We start from the raw sequence: 15,764 nt of genomic DNA on the forward strand, positions 1-15,764 counted from the left end.
ATGCTCAAAATCCGACATAACATACCATACGTTTAAGAGTAATTATTTTCTTTGTACGTATAGCCAAGTGCGGTTTTAAACAAATAAATAACTAGAAATTATGTGACACTGATTTATTGGGAAATCGTAATGTTTCGCTTTGATGCTGTATAATTATGATTATGAATATTTCATGCTGTATATAATTATTATATTAAAGTATAGGCCCTATGTTGTACAGGAAAACTGCATTGACGCAGAAAACCCTACAGCGCTGTAAACACTGTCCAAAGTCCCTGGCACAGAATTAATTAAACAAGCATTATCACAACACGTTCATTATCGTGTATCAATGTACTTAGTATATTTATAATAGGACTCACTTTTCAGGTACGTGCTGTGCTGTACATTGAACTGTCCAGGATTCAGGAAAGTGACATCTGCTGAAACAACAGAGCGCCATCTCTTGTTCAAGAACCGGCCAGTGTTATTGAACGTGCTCCTTCACTTTGCCTGCTCGCGATGTACTAGGTGATACTTCAACCCTTCAACAACAATAATGGTTATGACAACATTTAATTTCCTTCGTCTTTCGTCATCCCGACCGCCATCGCCTCCTCCTCCTTCTTTTTCTTGTTCTCTCCTTCTCCGCCTCCTATCTCTTCTTCTTCTCTTCTTTCTTTTCATATCTTTTTTCTCTCTCTCCTTTTGAAAACGTTTAGATCCAGCAGAATTTGCCACAGAAAATAATCGATGTGATTGTCTATAGATGTATGAAATAGTATAACTTGAAATGAAAGAGTCAGCTTCCACGCCTAAAAATTGGAGAAAACACATTTGCCTTTGATAAATCCGTTACGAGGACATTGAAAGATGGCAAGATACTTCTTACAGGAAAGTAAAGTAAAATCATTCAGCGACATTCAACCCGTTACCACGCTGATATTGTGTGCGCCATATAAATTGGACATTTTGCAGATCATTCTCTAAACGTGGGAGGAGTGTATTTATATACAACATAAAGTGTACTTAAATGTCACCAGGCACTTAATTTACGAAACAATGAAGCCATGTTTTCCCTTCAATTATAATAGTAGTGGTAGTAGTAGTAGTAGTAGTAGTAGTAGTAGTAGTAGTAGTAGTAGTAGTAGTAGTAGTAGTAGTACTAGTAGTATAGTAGTAGTAGTAGTGGTAGTTGTTGTTGTTGTTGTAGCTGGCATTAAAGGATCGAGGAGACGCGATAGTCTATCTTTCTTCAAGCAGCAATTATAGTGCATTCCATTATAACGAAATACTCGTTACAATGAAGCAAAATTCATGTTCCAATATCATCATTTGTATAATAATCTTTCGGCAAATGCGAAATTTCGATATTAACGAAAGAAAATTGCCGGTCCCGAGGACTTTTTTTATAACGGCCGGGAGTAGCCTTTAATTTGTTTTGTTGTTGTTGTTGTTGTTGTTTTTGTTGTTTTTTTAGTTTTAAATTCTTATAGGACTTACTAACTACAAGTCTGAATCACGCCTTTCTTTCTTATAGCCTAGCTGTAAGGATAACATAATTATACCAGTTTTCAGAAGTGTATTATCGTGGTTATTATTATTATTATTATTATTATTATTATTATTATTATTATTATTATTATTATTATTATTATTATTATTATTATTATTATTATTATTATTATTATTATTATTATTAATTTTTTTTTTTACTCCGGGGGCATCTTTGTGTGCTTGTTTGTGTGTGTGTGTGCGTGTGTGTGAGTTTGTGTTTGTGTGTGTGTGTGTGTGTGTGTGTGTGTGTGTGTGTGTGTGTGTGTGTGTGTGTCAGTGTGTGTGGGTGTCGGAGAGAGAGTGAGGGGGAGGGAGTATAGGGCGTTAATGATGATGCCAGTTGTATTTGATTTGCACCTGGTACATGCATGTTACTCAGTACACAATACACTATACAACAGTTAGTCTCGTAGGATGTGATTCAATGAACACCGAAATACGCTAAAACTTTACCATAAATTCACGGACAAAGTACTGAATATTAATGATATTTCAGTCGGCAACATAAGTCAACCCATTCTTTTCCCCTCCACACCCATCTCATCACATCTCATCCAACCCTCCCCCCCCCCCACACACACACACACCAACCATACGCACCCCTTGGAAACATAACACCCCCGCGAATGCACTTACACGTGACTGTGCTCAAACCCACTTCAAGAAGATATATTTATAAAGTGAATGTTATCAAGAATTATCACTTCGATGTCATAAAACTGATAACTTCGTCGAGGCCCTATAACAATGGGGTGTTTGGACATTACGTATTAGTCAGTAACACAGTGTCACGAGCGCTAACCATAATTATTACTCCTACCTTGTCTTTTGTCAGATAATGTCAATATTACGTGTATGTCACATTGTTATTCTGTTCTCATGTGATCAGGTTATAGATGGCATATCGTTTAGTGTTGAAACCTGATTTTGTACATTAAACAACAACAAGAACACACAAACACACACACACACACACACACACACACACACACACACACACACACACACACACGCATGGGGTTTCATTCTCATAATATTATGCGGTAAGCCGCGGACAGGCTATTGTATTCGACAGGAACTTGAACATTGTTGAAAGGAAACATCAGGGCCATGCTGCCAGGCTATACCAGGCAGAAAAAGAATCCCTCGTTTCTCGTGAGTTTTGATAACAGAAAAAAGTGAAAACGACACCTAACACACACCATGTGACTCGAATAAATGGCATCGCATTGAGTACAAGTTAACATTCCCTGTACAGTGAAAACAGGACGAACAAGCAATATAAAAGGAGACCTCCGGGTGATATTCAGACTTTTACATTTGAACAATAAATTAGTTCTACCGAGTACAGATTTTTAGAATTTATAGTGATTGCGGTGAGGAATAACTGAATGTTATCAAAATTTATAACGAATTGCAATGAACAAGGATGATGACATGGCAGCCTCACCATATAAGAATGCATATAAGTGGGGGCTCAAGGAAGCAGAACGAAAGAAGAAGACATGCACATAGATTTCATACAGGTGAATTTGTTAAGCAAGCGGTATAAGTACACTGCTACATTTCTGAAATAATTAAAAAATGTGAGGCTCCTATATGTCATCAGCACACATCAACACAACACATTACACATCCAGTGTAATTTGTTTCAGATTTTCAGAGGATTGGTTTCTCTGCGCAAGGACCACAAGAAATTTCACAAATCGATATATGGAGCTGTCGATTTATGAATAGTACGAAGATAATCTGGAATGCCCCTTTAATGACCTCGCAGTGAAACGGGAAGTGATAGTAATATCAATAATTACAGATCTTGGCAACAGTATATTGTGGTTGTGCACAAATGCAGTCTCATCCTAAACGAATGCTACGTTGAGGTTTATTCCAACTTACACCTACCAATTTTGAAATTCTTTTGTTGCTGTTGTTACCGTCGTCGTTGTTGTTGAGAGAGAGAGAGAGAGAGGGGGGAAGAGATGGAGAGAGAGAGAGAGAGAGAGAGAGAGCCTCCTCACCCCCACCCCCAAAATGTTTCCACGACATTTGCTCCTGTGCGACTACTTAGTGCTCCCAGTAAACATCTTCTGCACACAAACATAAATTCTACCCACAAACACAACCCTAACCCTAATCCTCACATCAAAGTAAACTTGAAACTGTACCACATTCCTAATCCAAACCCTTTTAGTCCTTGGAGAAAATGAGACCGGAGCAATAAGTCGCAGGAGCAGAGTCGTGTCACCCCCCCCCCCCCCCACCACCAATAAAAAAAGAAAAAAAAAAGAAAAAAGAAGAAGCTCATCCTCCGCAATGTGAGGGTGGTATACATACAAAAAAAGATACTCTTCAAAGCAATATTTATTGTTTGTTGTTCCTGTGTGTGTTTCGATCATTGTGACGTTTCCAGAGACCATCATGTAGTCACGACTGAGCTGCAGTGCGTTTGGTCAATCTTTGATATTTGGATTGTCTATGCATCTCTTACACATCATTAAGACCATGAAATTGCGCATAGTAAATGATTCTTTCACATAGATGGCAAAATCATAAATCAGATTAAAAAGAAAAAGAAAAGTCTCTTAATCCCATGATAACTCACAATACCTCTCATCATCATTTTGTTCTCTCATGTCTCTTTCCTTAATTGTTGTCTTCCAGACTGATATTAACTTGGTTGTCTGGTATCATCTTTGATTCTCTTGTAGGTTCGTATAAGATTGCACCTGCCATGCCCCTGCAGGGCATGGTGGCCTTGCAATGGCTGTCGAGTGTAGGTATTTTTAGTATTATGACCCTTTTACATTCCCACTATAAGATTATGCAGCTCAAATGTATACACAGTAGCCTTTAAAAGTGTATTTGTTGATGAGTGTTTGCGTCCACGTTGTTGACACAAAGATATCACTCTTCACCACGTGATGTGGACTCTGAATTCAACGTGCCTTCTGATATACAATTTACACACAACGAATAGTTGGTTCGTATCAAAGTGTACGTTTCATTTCTGTATTTTGTTTTATATATATATATATATATATATATATATATATATATATATATATATATATATATTGTTACCTTAAAATATCTTGAACATGATTAACCTTTTATTTGATCAAATAAAACGGCTTTGTTTATGGGGAGGCGAGCTAAACTGATACATCTAACACTAAATGCCAATGTACTCGGGCTGAGACTGTGAGAGAAGATGCACATGGTTGAATTCTTGCATGTTGATGTAGTATTCATGTATTGCTCTTATTCTTTGAAAATAAGATTTTTTTTAATATGCCCATGTATGAGTTATTATTTCAAGTCTGTTGAGAGATGAGGATGAATACACTGTAGTCATGACAAAAGCTTGTACTATGACAACAGTACGATGCCTTTTATACAGTGCATATACACGTACGTCCGACTTGGCTCTAACAAAAGTCATCGGAACAGAATAAGGAATATTATCATGAAAAAGTTACGGAATTTTATAGTTCATAATTACGAAATAGTTGTATTGCTATATGTAATGTGAATATTGTGACGACTGTTATATGGTCTTACATGCCTCAGTTGATTTTTTACATAATATCCTTACTGAATTCATATTAAAAATGTTGTGTAATCACGTATATACCAGCAGCGATCGAGGGGACAGTATTTTGTAATAGTCATGTAGCTATAATTCGTTGAAGTTGTTCATTACCAATAGGCATATGAAGAATCATATACATGTAGCCGTTTGATCCTGATCAAAATCAGTATAGACACTGGTATCCAAGGTCACCTCGATACACTTCCATCATATACCTCGTCCGAAAGAAGGTACGGTCAGATAATGGTCACGACAGCTGACAGAATTATTCGTGGTCCCGATGGACGAAGTGAAAGTTATCTCAACCAGGATGTGAGCTTGTTGGTGCAGTCAGTTCCTGTAACCTGATAAACCCATCAAATCCGATGTAACAAAAGGCATGCAGTGATAGGTTTCTCACTTGGCACTGTGACACTATTGATGTTATGCATTTTAATTGTGAATTAAGATCGCATGTATAATATCCCCCAGAATCGGCCCAGATGCATCTCCATGACAAATCAAGCTTACCCACCTCAGTCCCGATTCTTGTCAAACAAATTAATGTCCGACTGAAAGCAAAACATAATTATATCGTGACATTATGTATCAGAGGCTAGAGACAAAGTATAACTATTTAAAGACAACAGTGGTAAAGGCCTGGACGACATTTTTGTTGTTTTAACAACACGATCACAGACATAGTTTGTTTATCGGCATCAGTCACATGACTGTGTCCTATAGCGGGTTGAAAGGGAAATAACCCAAATCCCCCATGTGGATTCCCCCTCATGAAGGAATCCTTCTATGTAAGACACATTGATCAGTGCAGATGTAGAAAGATCGGACAATTGGTCAAGAGTTAAGAATGTTTACAGTGTTGGTTCAATCCATGTGACGTCAAACTGGATAAGAAGGCTATAACGCAACATACCACATTAATTTGTTTTTCAATGGTAAGGGTGTATATAGTGGAAGAATATAAACATGCAGGCCACTTCATTGTCTGATATAAACCGGAAAAAAATAAGATAAAGAAGTAATTAGTAGTAGTAGCAGTATTAGAAGAAGGAGGAGGAGGGAGGAGGAGAAACATTCAAATTAAAAAGATAATGAAAACATGCGGAAAGTCAATATCCAGTGTTGGGCATCTATAAAAATAGACGTATGCTCAAGAGTGCTTTATATATTCGGTATGTTCCAATATAGGCCTGTGACACTGATGAACAGGACATCCTTCTAGAGAAGCAGGGCATGGTGTGTGAAAAACTCTCTAATTCTTACAAAGGAAAGGGAGGTCTTATTGTGCGGAACTTAGAGGTGTTATCTCTTTCAACCGTCATGACCGTATGTCTCTGTATAGGCCGTAGCTTATTTGTGGATACCAAGAGAAAGCATTTTTTTTTTTATCATGTAAAAGCATGCAGCTCAGTCACACTCTAAAAACACAAATGTTGAATTAGCATTTAAAAGGGCCGAGGAGTGACAACATTTTGAAAGTGTTGGTTTTCCTGCTAGATTCAACATATAAAATGTTATTTTAAAAGTTGGATGCAACACTTCAAAAAATGCTGTCACTCCTCGGCCCGTTTACATGTTGATTCACATTTGCGTTTTTAGAGTGCATGATTGTGTTTTGTGTTACTAGCTGCAGAGTAGAGTGATTTCAACTGAGTCATCATTAAAATAAAACCAGGTTACTCTTAACAAGCTTCGTATGGTCAACAGACAGATAAAGATAACATTCTCCGGCATTAGTTGTTTTTCTCATCGATGTTTTCCATGATATGCCATCTGTCGAATTCTACCGAATGTGTCTTTTTCCTTTCTCATTCAGATTCACAAAATCATTGTCTATAAACAATGAGTGACAAACTAAAATAATTTCCATTCTTGAAGGAAGACAAACTTTTTTTTTTCTTATATAGCATTGACAAGATTTTCTTTGTACATTTCAATATTGCACGCTAGCACAAAAGATCTACATCTGAACATTGCACATGACTTTGATGTCACACAATGAAAAGGATGTAGCTTTGTAAACCAAATATTGGCATCGAGTCATTTCGATTATAACACAAAGGGATGATAACGAAACAAGTGGAAAGTGCAACGTACTTCCTTTTGTTCATATTTTTATACGATTAAACTGGACTTGTATGACATTATTAGTGTGGAGTAAAAACTCAATACATTTCAGCTGCATGCGCAAAAATACAGTCGCACATTCTTTTAACCTTGAAGATCGACTGTACTTGATAATGATTATCATAACTGCGTGGATATCCCTGAGTTACCAAGTTAAAATCTGGTAACCCATCAACTCGTTGTAAAACCCATATCCAGTCATGTTGCCCTCAAAAATTTATATACCCATCAGTGAACTTTTTACGTATAACCACTTGCAAGTGTTAGGAATAGTCTGGACAGCAGGCTTGAATTTTCAACAAGCCTACCATCATTTTGAATCAACTAGGTTACAGATCGTGCTTTACATGCATCCCGCTGTATTTCATTTATGTGAAGTTGACATTTTCATCACAAATAAAAACACCTCCCGGAACATTATGTTAGCATAAATTCATAACATTTATAAGGCAAAACAGGTACTGAGTAGGTACTACTACAGTACTCAGTAAACACATTAGAGGCCTTTTTGCATATTGCAACAGGATGTCGGATAGGCTGAATAGGCAATGCATATAGCACAGCACTGAGAGAGATAGGGAGAGAGGGAGAGGGGATCGGGATTCGTTGCCTACAAAATGCAATGACAAGATCATGGAAATCCCCCCCCCCCTTCTTCTTTCATACAAAGACATATATACACAATGATCACTACATTTTAGCCACTTTTTGAGAAGAACAAGGGTGCTTTGACGACATACTAGTACAGTGAATAAGCACGTTTGCTTACAAGACTAGTATAGCATTCTCATTGCATCACATGTGTCAGTCGGATGACGTCACCTTTTGATCACATGCTTTTACGAAGTCACGAGATCGACTGATTGTCTGAGGAACGCGCGGGTGGTGGTGGGCCAATCCCAACGTATTGACACTGACTGTTGTTGTGTGTAGCCTATCAAACTTGTTTAGTGTGAGCACCTGCATGATTTGCGTCGCCGATTTCCGTACAATTACGATCTAAATACCAGGAACTTGTCGCTTGTGGTGTCACGAGACTATCTAACCTTGTGTTTTGCCTGTATATAAACGACAAGCTGCCCAGCGGCTAGTTGTAGTTGACGATAGAAACGTTTTCGGTGAAGACATTGTAACTTAGATCCGCTCTTCAGCTCAGCAGAAGCACCACGTTGGTGAGTTAATTTGTATCTCAGCAGTTTCGGACTTAGATTCTAACGGGTTAGGCTACTCTTTAAATATTTTCTAGATGGACGGGATCTATTCACAAATTCTATAGTATACTACTGATATAGGGGCCTAGACTATAATTGTCTGGTCTAGTATTACTAAGTAGTAGTATTAATTGTTAGCAAAGAATACTGGTGTTATCCGTAAGTTAAAATCGTAAATCGGTTTTACCTCAAAGCGTATGCCTATTTATTTTATCTTGGTTATAACGTTAGGGCCATAAAGGGACTGTACAGTACTCGTTGAGGTAGGGATTCATGTTTTGAACATTCCGAAGTGAGATAATGAAAAGCCTCTAATGAAATATGAAAGAGCATGTAATTTTAAGGAGGATTCAACGTTTAATTGATGAAAATTGGTTTTCAAATGGCTGAGAAGATATCCAAAAAAGTGCTAGGCCCTAATAATAAAAGGCGACATGCCCCAACTTTATTAGTATCTCTTTGTTTCACCTTGTTTTTGGATATCTCAGCCATTTCAAAACCGATTTTCATCGAATAAACTTTTGATACCCCTTAGAACTGCATGCTCTTTGACATCTCATACAGTGGCTTCTGAATATCTCACAAAACGTTAAAAGCTAAATCTTCACCTCGACCAGAACTGTACACACCCTTTAACGTTACTCAACTTTAATTTTGCCTTAGCCTTAGGCCCTATCTTGCATGGGGCAAATCTCATAAAACTCAACTGGGCAAATTGTGGTTCAAAAAAGAGTCATAAGAATAATATGTAAAATTTAATACAAATTTTCGCGCTCATACCAATCCTCTTTTTTTATGACAAATCTTAAAATCAGAAGACGTTTATTATGTGCAATTGGGTTCATTGAGTCTAACAATCTTAATTCAGGTGTTCTGCCTAACGTATGGCTTTGGCCAAATTATTTACGAAAAATAATCAAATTCATAATTATGCCACGAGACAGGCTTCTGCATACCACTTACCTCATGCAAGGAAAACATTTACTTCTAATAAATTTACTTTAGTTTGTACTGGACCCACTTTTTGGATTCGAGCATTAGCCTACCTGTGCTAGACCCTATCTGTCTTTAAAGCGTAAACTGAAGTTACAGTATTGCTCGAAAGTGGACAGTGGACAGTGGTTTTATTTTCGCGAATTTCGCGAATCGCCTTTGAAACGCGAAAATAACAACACGTGAAAATAACAACGCGCAAATAACTAAGTTCAGTTAGACCCTCGCAACCGCGAAATTAACAACACGCGAAAATGTCCTCCGAGTAGCAATTCGCGAAAATATCTGTACGCGAAAATTTCAGCTCGTACAGTATACAATTTCCAAACTGAAACTAGAATCTGTGTATTGTTGGGTGATCTCTAGCCTATGCTGTTATTGCAAAATGATTTTGAATGTATGTATACCCTTTGTATGTACTCATTGTCTTTCCACCCCTAGATATCATTATCAGCCAAAGATGTCAAGACTGGCCATTCTGATCACCCTTGGCCTGGCTGCCATTGCTAGCGCTGCCATTGTCATGCCAACCAGAGTTGAGCTCGATCCGAAATGGGAAGAGTGGAAAGCAGCACACAAGAAGGTATACACAGATAGTGCACATGAGCTGGAGAGGCGGCTTGTGTGGGAAGAAAATATCAAGAAAATCACCTTCCATAACCTTGACCACAGTATTGGAAAGCGAAGCTTCACCCTCGGCATGAACAAATATGGAGACTTGGTGAGTGGATCATATCAGCCACTAATAGGCCCTAAATGTTTTTGTTTATAATTTTCTTCATACAATTACATCAACCTACTCTAACCTTGCCTAAAGGCCACCACACACTATACAACTTTCGGTCACATGACTGACAGACTTTGGATCCGAGATCAAATCACAATCCTGATAGTTCCAGAATAAACATGCTTGTTTATTTCAGATATAAAGTCGCTTAATTTGGTTGTGCTACCGAAAGTTGTATAGTGTGTGGCGGGCGTATTTGGACTGAAAAAAATAGCTTTGACTTGGAAAAAATTTGACTTATGAGGGATTAAAATCAATAGAATATAAAGAGAAGAGGACTTTAAAAGACCTTCGACTTGGGCGATTATTCAATGTATGGGAGGTCGAAGGCTGACTTTATGTCCCATTTTGTGTCCTTTTGTTTTTTCTTTTTAGAGGGGGTGAAACTGAGACTTTGACTAGAAATTCAAAAGAATGTTGCCAGTAGCAATGGTCATAATTAGAAATACAAGTGCAGTCATGGATGAGTCTCTTTTTTCCTCTCTGATGTGCCAGTGGGTTTAATAGTCCTGATACAAAAGTCAAGAAAAAATTGTTGGACTCTAACAGCCTTGTCTCTTCAGAAAAGGTGAAAACAGGGGAACTGTGTCTGTGCAAGGTTAGATATTGACAGTTTGATAAAACTGAAGTTTGATCATCACCATGGACATGATTTTGTAAACTTGGATGTGAACATCCTGCTCAGTGATGTACTACTAGTGCACAGTGCATAGATATGTGCAGAGAGTATACAAGCTGTAAGTTTCCATATCATGTTTTGTCACATGTAGACTGTTACGAGATTCAAGAACAAAATTTGGGTTTGTTTGTTTGTTTGTTTTTTTTAAGCATGACTGAACCTTTGAACACTACCAGCATTATTTCTCTTGAACTTTACATTCTTACCAGTGGTGAGTAATTCATCTGGTACAGCTGTACACACCCTTTGTGCTAACAAAGGTGGGTGGAAATACAATGTACAATAGATGTAAACTGCAGGACCACTGACTGGTGATCACAGGACAATGACTCAGCAGATTCCAAGAGAACAGTGCACTGCATACGTGCTGTTGGAAGTCTGTTATCCATTTGTTTGATGTTTGTGTGTGTGTGAGTGTTGTTGTGTAAGTGCCTTTTTTTTTTTTTTTTTTTCATGCTTGGCTACCTAGGGTTGTTTTGCCTTTGAAATGGATAGGCTACCGGAAGAATGCAACTGAGCCTTAAATGTCCAAATATGGACAACTTCCTGTCTGCCAGTGCTAGGAATGGAAAAAACCGATTTGTGGGGTATCCCTCCCCCCCCCCCCCCCAAAAAAAAAAATAATAATAATAATAATAAAAAAATGAAATGAATGAATAAAAACTATTAACAAGTACTAAATCATTTACTTTGCCAAGAAAAGGCGGAAAAGAGGTTTGTTGTTTTAGTACTTGTAGTTTCATGGCTGGTGTGCTTGAGTTTCACATTTTCACTAAAATGTGAGGTTTCCACTCTGCATTATGAGGTTCATCTAATGACCTAAAACTGGAACAGTTTTGTATTTACAAATGAAAGGTTCAGGAATTGCTTTATTGTCAGTGCATTACAAGTATGTACTCCTACTGTTACTATGACCTTTTGAAACTAGTGTATAAATTGTATCTCATGTGATGAGGAAGACAGCTACCAGATGATTGCTAATTAATGGCTTTCACATCTTCAAAAACAGTTTATAGTTGTGAGCGGGGAACAATTACACCCTGTAACTGCAAACAGCTTTATTGTCACCACAGACATGGCCTGTAATGAATTGTTCATGTTTTGCAATGGGGTTTCAGTTTTGCCAGATTGATGAGAGGAAAAGTTTAACATAGTTATTAGTCATTGTGAAGTTATGACAGCTGGTTGTCCCAGTAACTCGGGCTCTCATGTCATTAGTCAGCAACAGAACTAAGCGACTGTAGTGTGAAGTGTGACAAGCCCTGCTTCCCTTTCCTGTTCCTGGCATTGTTGGTTTCAGTTTGATCATAGTCACAAGACCCGAGAATGTCGTGGGTGTGAAATGCATGCTTCAACTGATTGGTAATACACATGTTGTAGCAAACTTTATACAGATTGATGTTTATATTGTTGTTTGCACGTGTGGGAGCAAACATTACTTAACACAGATTGATTTTTTTATTGTTGTGTCTTAATACCTTTTGTGTACCCTGATCATATGTCTGTACTAGCTCAAAAGTACAACAAACTCAAAAGCAGATATCATATCATAGACTTTACAACATCTAAACAACTCTAATCCTTTACACAAATGGAAAGTGAAATTCCAGTCATGGACAGAGGCATGCATTGCATGTGGCATGGCAAACCAGTTTAGATTTTAAAACATTCTTTCCCCATGAATTGTATCTTTCAATGACAGCAGTGTTTTGAGTGGATGTGAGCATGACATGTCAAAGCCCATTTTATCAGAACAAAGACGAATGTTTTTGAAAACTTTGTCTTGATAACGTCGGTCTACTGACTGATTTTGAATCTGGCTTGACAAGATAAAGATGATTTTTCTCCACATTGAAATTAAGCAAGTCTGCAGCAAGACTGCAGAACAAATTGATGTGTACATTTTTGTACTCATTGTAGCAAGGATATCAGTCTAAAAGGAAGGTGCAGCGTTTAGGATGACATTGATGTTGAACATGGCTCACATGTTACAAATATTCCAGCATGAATGGTCACCACTGATTGTCTGTCTTACTGTTACAATGTACATGCATCCAGTTCTTAGCCTGTCTATCTAAGCAGTGATAATGAATGGGGAGGATGAAAAAAGTCTCTGATTTATCAGATGATCACTTAGATGCAAGTTTCATACTCTCCCTGTCATGTTAACAGAGAGTATGCCTTCTTTTATAATTTGAATTTAATAATTTGTTCGAACTTTGTTTTGAATGCACAGAGAACCAGTGAGGTGCGATCCACTATGAATGGCTACAGGCAATCCAACCTTACGAAGTCTGTTGGTAGCACTTTCCTGACGCCCAGCTCAATCCAGTTGCCAGATACTGTGGACTGGAGGACTCAGGGGTACGTCACCCCTGTCAAGGATCAGGTAAGGGTCTATAGAATCTTGTTTATGTTGATAAGATGATAAGAAAAGCTTTAGTGGATTCACAAGTACATTAGCTTTCAATCGTAGATCCTTGGCAATTTCATACTTTGCGTGAATAAAGTGAAAAGAATTGGTATGATCCCAGCTAAATAAATATGTTTGATCATATGTTATGGCTTGTGAAATATATGCATGCAGAGAATGTATATGTAATTTAATGACATTTGTGAAAGGACACATCAAAAGCCTTCTGTAAAAGATGCAAACAATGAATTACCAGATCTGGTAAAGAAATTCTGCTGCTTACATACATTTCCTCTTTTTTCCCCATTTTCTTGTATTTTCTCCTTTCTCATACTATAGGGCCAGTGTGGATCATGCTGGGCTTTTAGCACGACTGGTTCCTTGGAGGGACAGACATTCAAGAAGACTGGAAAACTCATCAGTCTCAGCGAGCAGAACCTGGTTGACTGCTCACGCAGCGAGGGCAACATGGGCTGTGAGGGCGGTCTCATGGACCAGGGATTCCAGTATGTCGAGGACAACAAAGGCATCGACTCTGAGGAGTGCTACCCCTATGAAGCTGAGGTAGGCTTTGTCAACAGTATGCCACACATAAATGAGATCTTTCAGGATCTTCTTCGTAGGAGATGGATTGGTAGACAGCACTGGCATCAAGTTTGACCTCTGTATGTGACGAAATCCCAAGTTTGAATGAAACATTAATCATAGAGGTGTTGAGAGTATCAAAAAGAGGTCCGGTCCTGTGTACTAACCTTGGCTGTTTTGTAAAAAAGTCGGTTTTCAGCCCTTTACATCCTTGTTCAATAACATTTTACTATATTTGTTGCGTTGTTGTTTTCCCCAAGTAGTAGTCATGAAAGCAAAAATTTATAATGGTTTGCTAGAGTAATACAAGGAGTGATCGTAATTTGTTGTTGTTGTACACTTAACATGGAAAGATCTTTATTGGTTGAGCAGATTTAGTCAATATCAGGAATTCATATGAATATTTCATATTCAGTTTGTGATGAATTTACAGTAGGAACAATTGAAGAGTTTGTTTGCAAAAACCGATAAGTCCATATTTGCCAAATGGAGTTTTTTGCGATTAAAGGTCAAGAAAAATAGAGAAAATAATAAGAAAATTTTTGCTTCTTTTGACCATAACTTCAAAAATGTACCTTTATAATATGTAGTGACCAATATATCATTTGAAAGGTATCATTTTGTACTTTATGACAGAGACCGTACTTCAAAATCTTCAAAAAATGGACTTATCTGTTTTTGCGAACAAACTCTTCAATTCTTTTGACTAGATGCTTGATTTGTAATTTTTTGAGGTGATTTCATTAAGATTAATGCTGTACAGTATCATTACTCTCCAAATATGTAAGGTATGCAGTCAATTCAGTGAGATATTTGAATATTATGCTACATAACTTGGAACTCCTCTACTTCTGTGATTGTCCAGGATGAGACATGCCATTACAATGCACAGTGTGACTCCGCTGAGGTCACAGGCTACACCGACATTCCAAGTGGAGACGAGGACAAACTTAAGGAGGCAGTTGCCACTGTAGGTCCCATCTCTGTCGCCATCGATGCCAGCCACACATCCTTCCAGCTCTATGAAGGAGGTGAGTTGTAGTGAAGTATATTCACTGTATCAAAAACACAGTGTAGCAATATTACTCCTGGTACTCTCAGTTGGGAATATGGTTGACCCATAAAACATTAAATGCTTTTTTTTTTTTTTTTTTTTTTTTTTTTTTTAGATGCACAAAATCTTGTAAAAAGAAGACCAGCAGATTAGAATGTAAACTGACAGAGTACACAAACGAGTCTCTGGCTGGTCTCAATCCACGGTGAAAAATCGCCCAAAGGAGATTAGCATTAGACTTGTGGCTGTACTGTATTCAATACATCATTCCCCCCCCCCCCCCCCCCCCCCCCCCCCCCCCCCCCGGGAGAGTTTGCAGTTACCAATGTAGGAAACTAACCCTTGAGACAGACAAGCGTGATACTTCAAAAAGAGGTTTGTGTGATTTCATGTGTTTGTGATTTGACTTCTCTTGTCCCTCTCCACCAGGTGTGTATGATGAGCCTTCCTGCAGCAGCTCTCAGCTGGATCATGGTGTCCTAGTTGTGGGATACGGAACCCAGGACGGACAGGACTACTGGCTGGTCAAGAACAGGTAATTGAGTCGGGCCCATTTCAAGTGTGAATTCATGGTTCATAGTGACTGCTCAGGAAGCATTTAAAATGCCTTTAGGCGAGCAACCACAGAACCAAGTCTGAATGTCCCATCCAGACGACTAGGCAGTGAGGATAAAGTGATTTGATATCGAACACAAGTGTCGAACTCTGTCATGGGACTCCAGCCAGGGACTTAGAAAATGGAGAGCTCCTAGTCACATCCACTGAGTCACAATGATCATACCAGTGT

General features: G+C 38.2%; 1 protein-coding gene across 1 annotated transcript in view; it reads left to right on the forward strand.

Annotated features, from left to right (window-relative positions):
- Window positions 1-8,252: 8,252 nt before the first annotated feature.
- LOC140238086 (cathepsin L-like) overlaps window positions 8,253-15,764 on the forward strand; it is a 9,816-nt gene continuing 2,304 nt past the window's right edge. Inside the window, exons 1-6 of the mRNA XM_072318012.1 lie at window positions 8,253-8,427; window positions 9,901-10,180; window positions 13,162-13,314; window positions 13,678-13,902; window positions 14,789-14,954; window positions 15,407-15,512. Of these exons, the coding sequence (XP_072174113.1) occupies window positions 9,920-10,180; window positions 13,162-13,314; window positions 13,678-13,902; window positions 14,789-14,954; window positions 15,407-15,512 (911 nt within the window). The 5' untranslated portion in view covers window positions 8,253-8,427; window positions 9,901-9,919. The remainder of the gene's footprint in view (window positions 8,428-9,900; window positions 10,181-13,161; window positions 13,315-13,677; window positions 13,903-14,788; window positions 14,955-15,406; window positions 15,513-15,764) is intronic.

The sequence above is a fragment of the Diadema setosum genome, chromosome 14 (genome assembly GCF_964275005.1).
Source record: "Diadema setosum chromosome 14, eeDiaSeto1, whole genome shotgun sequence".
Taxonomy (NCBI): Eukaryota; Metazoa; Echinodermata; class Echinoidea; order Diadematoida; family Diadematidae; genus Diadema; species Diadema setosum.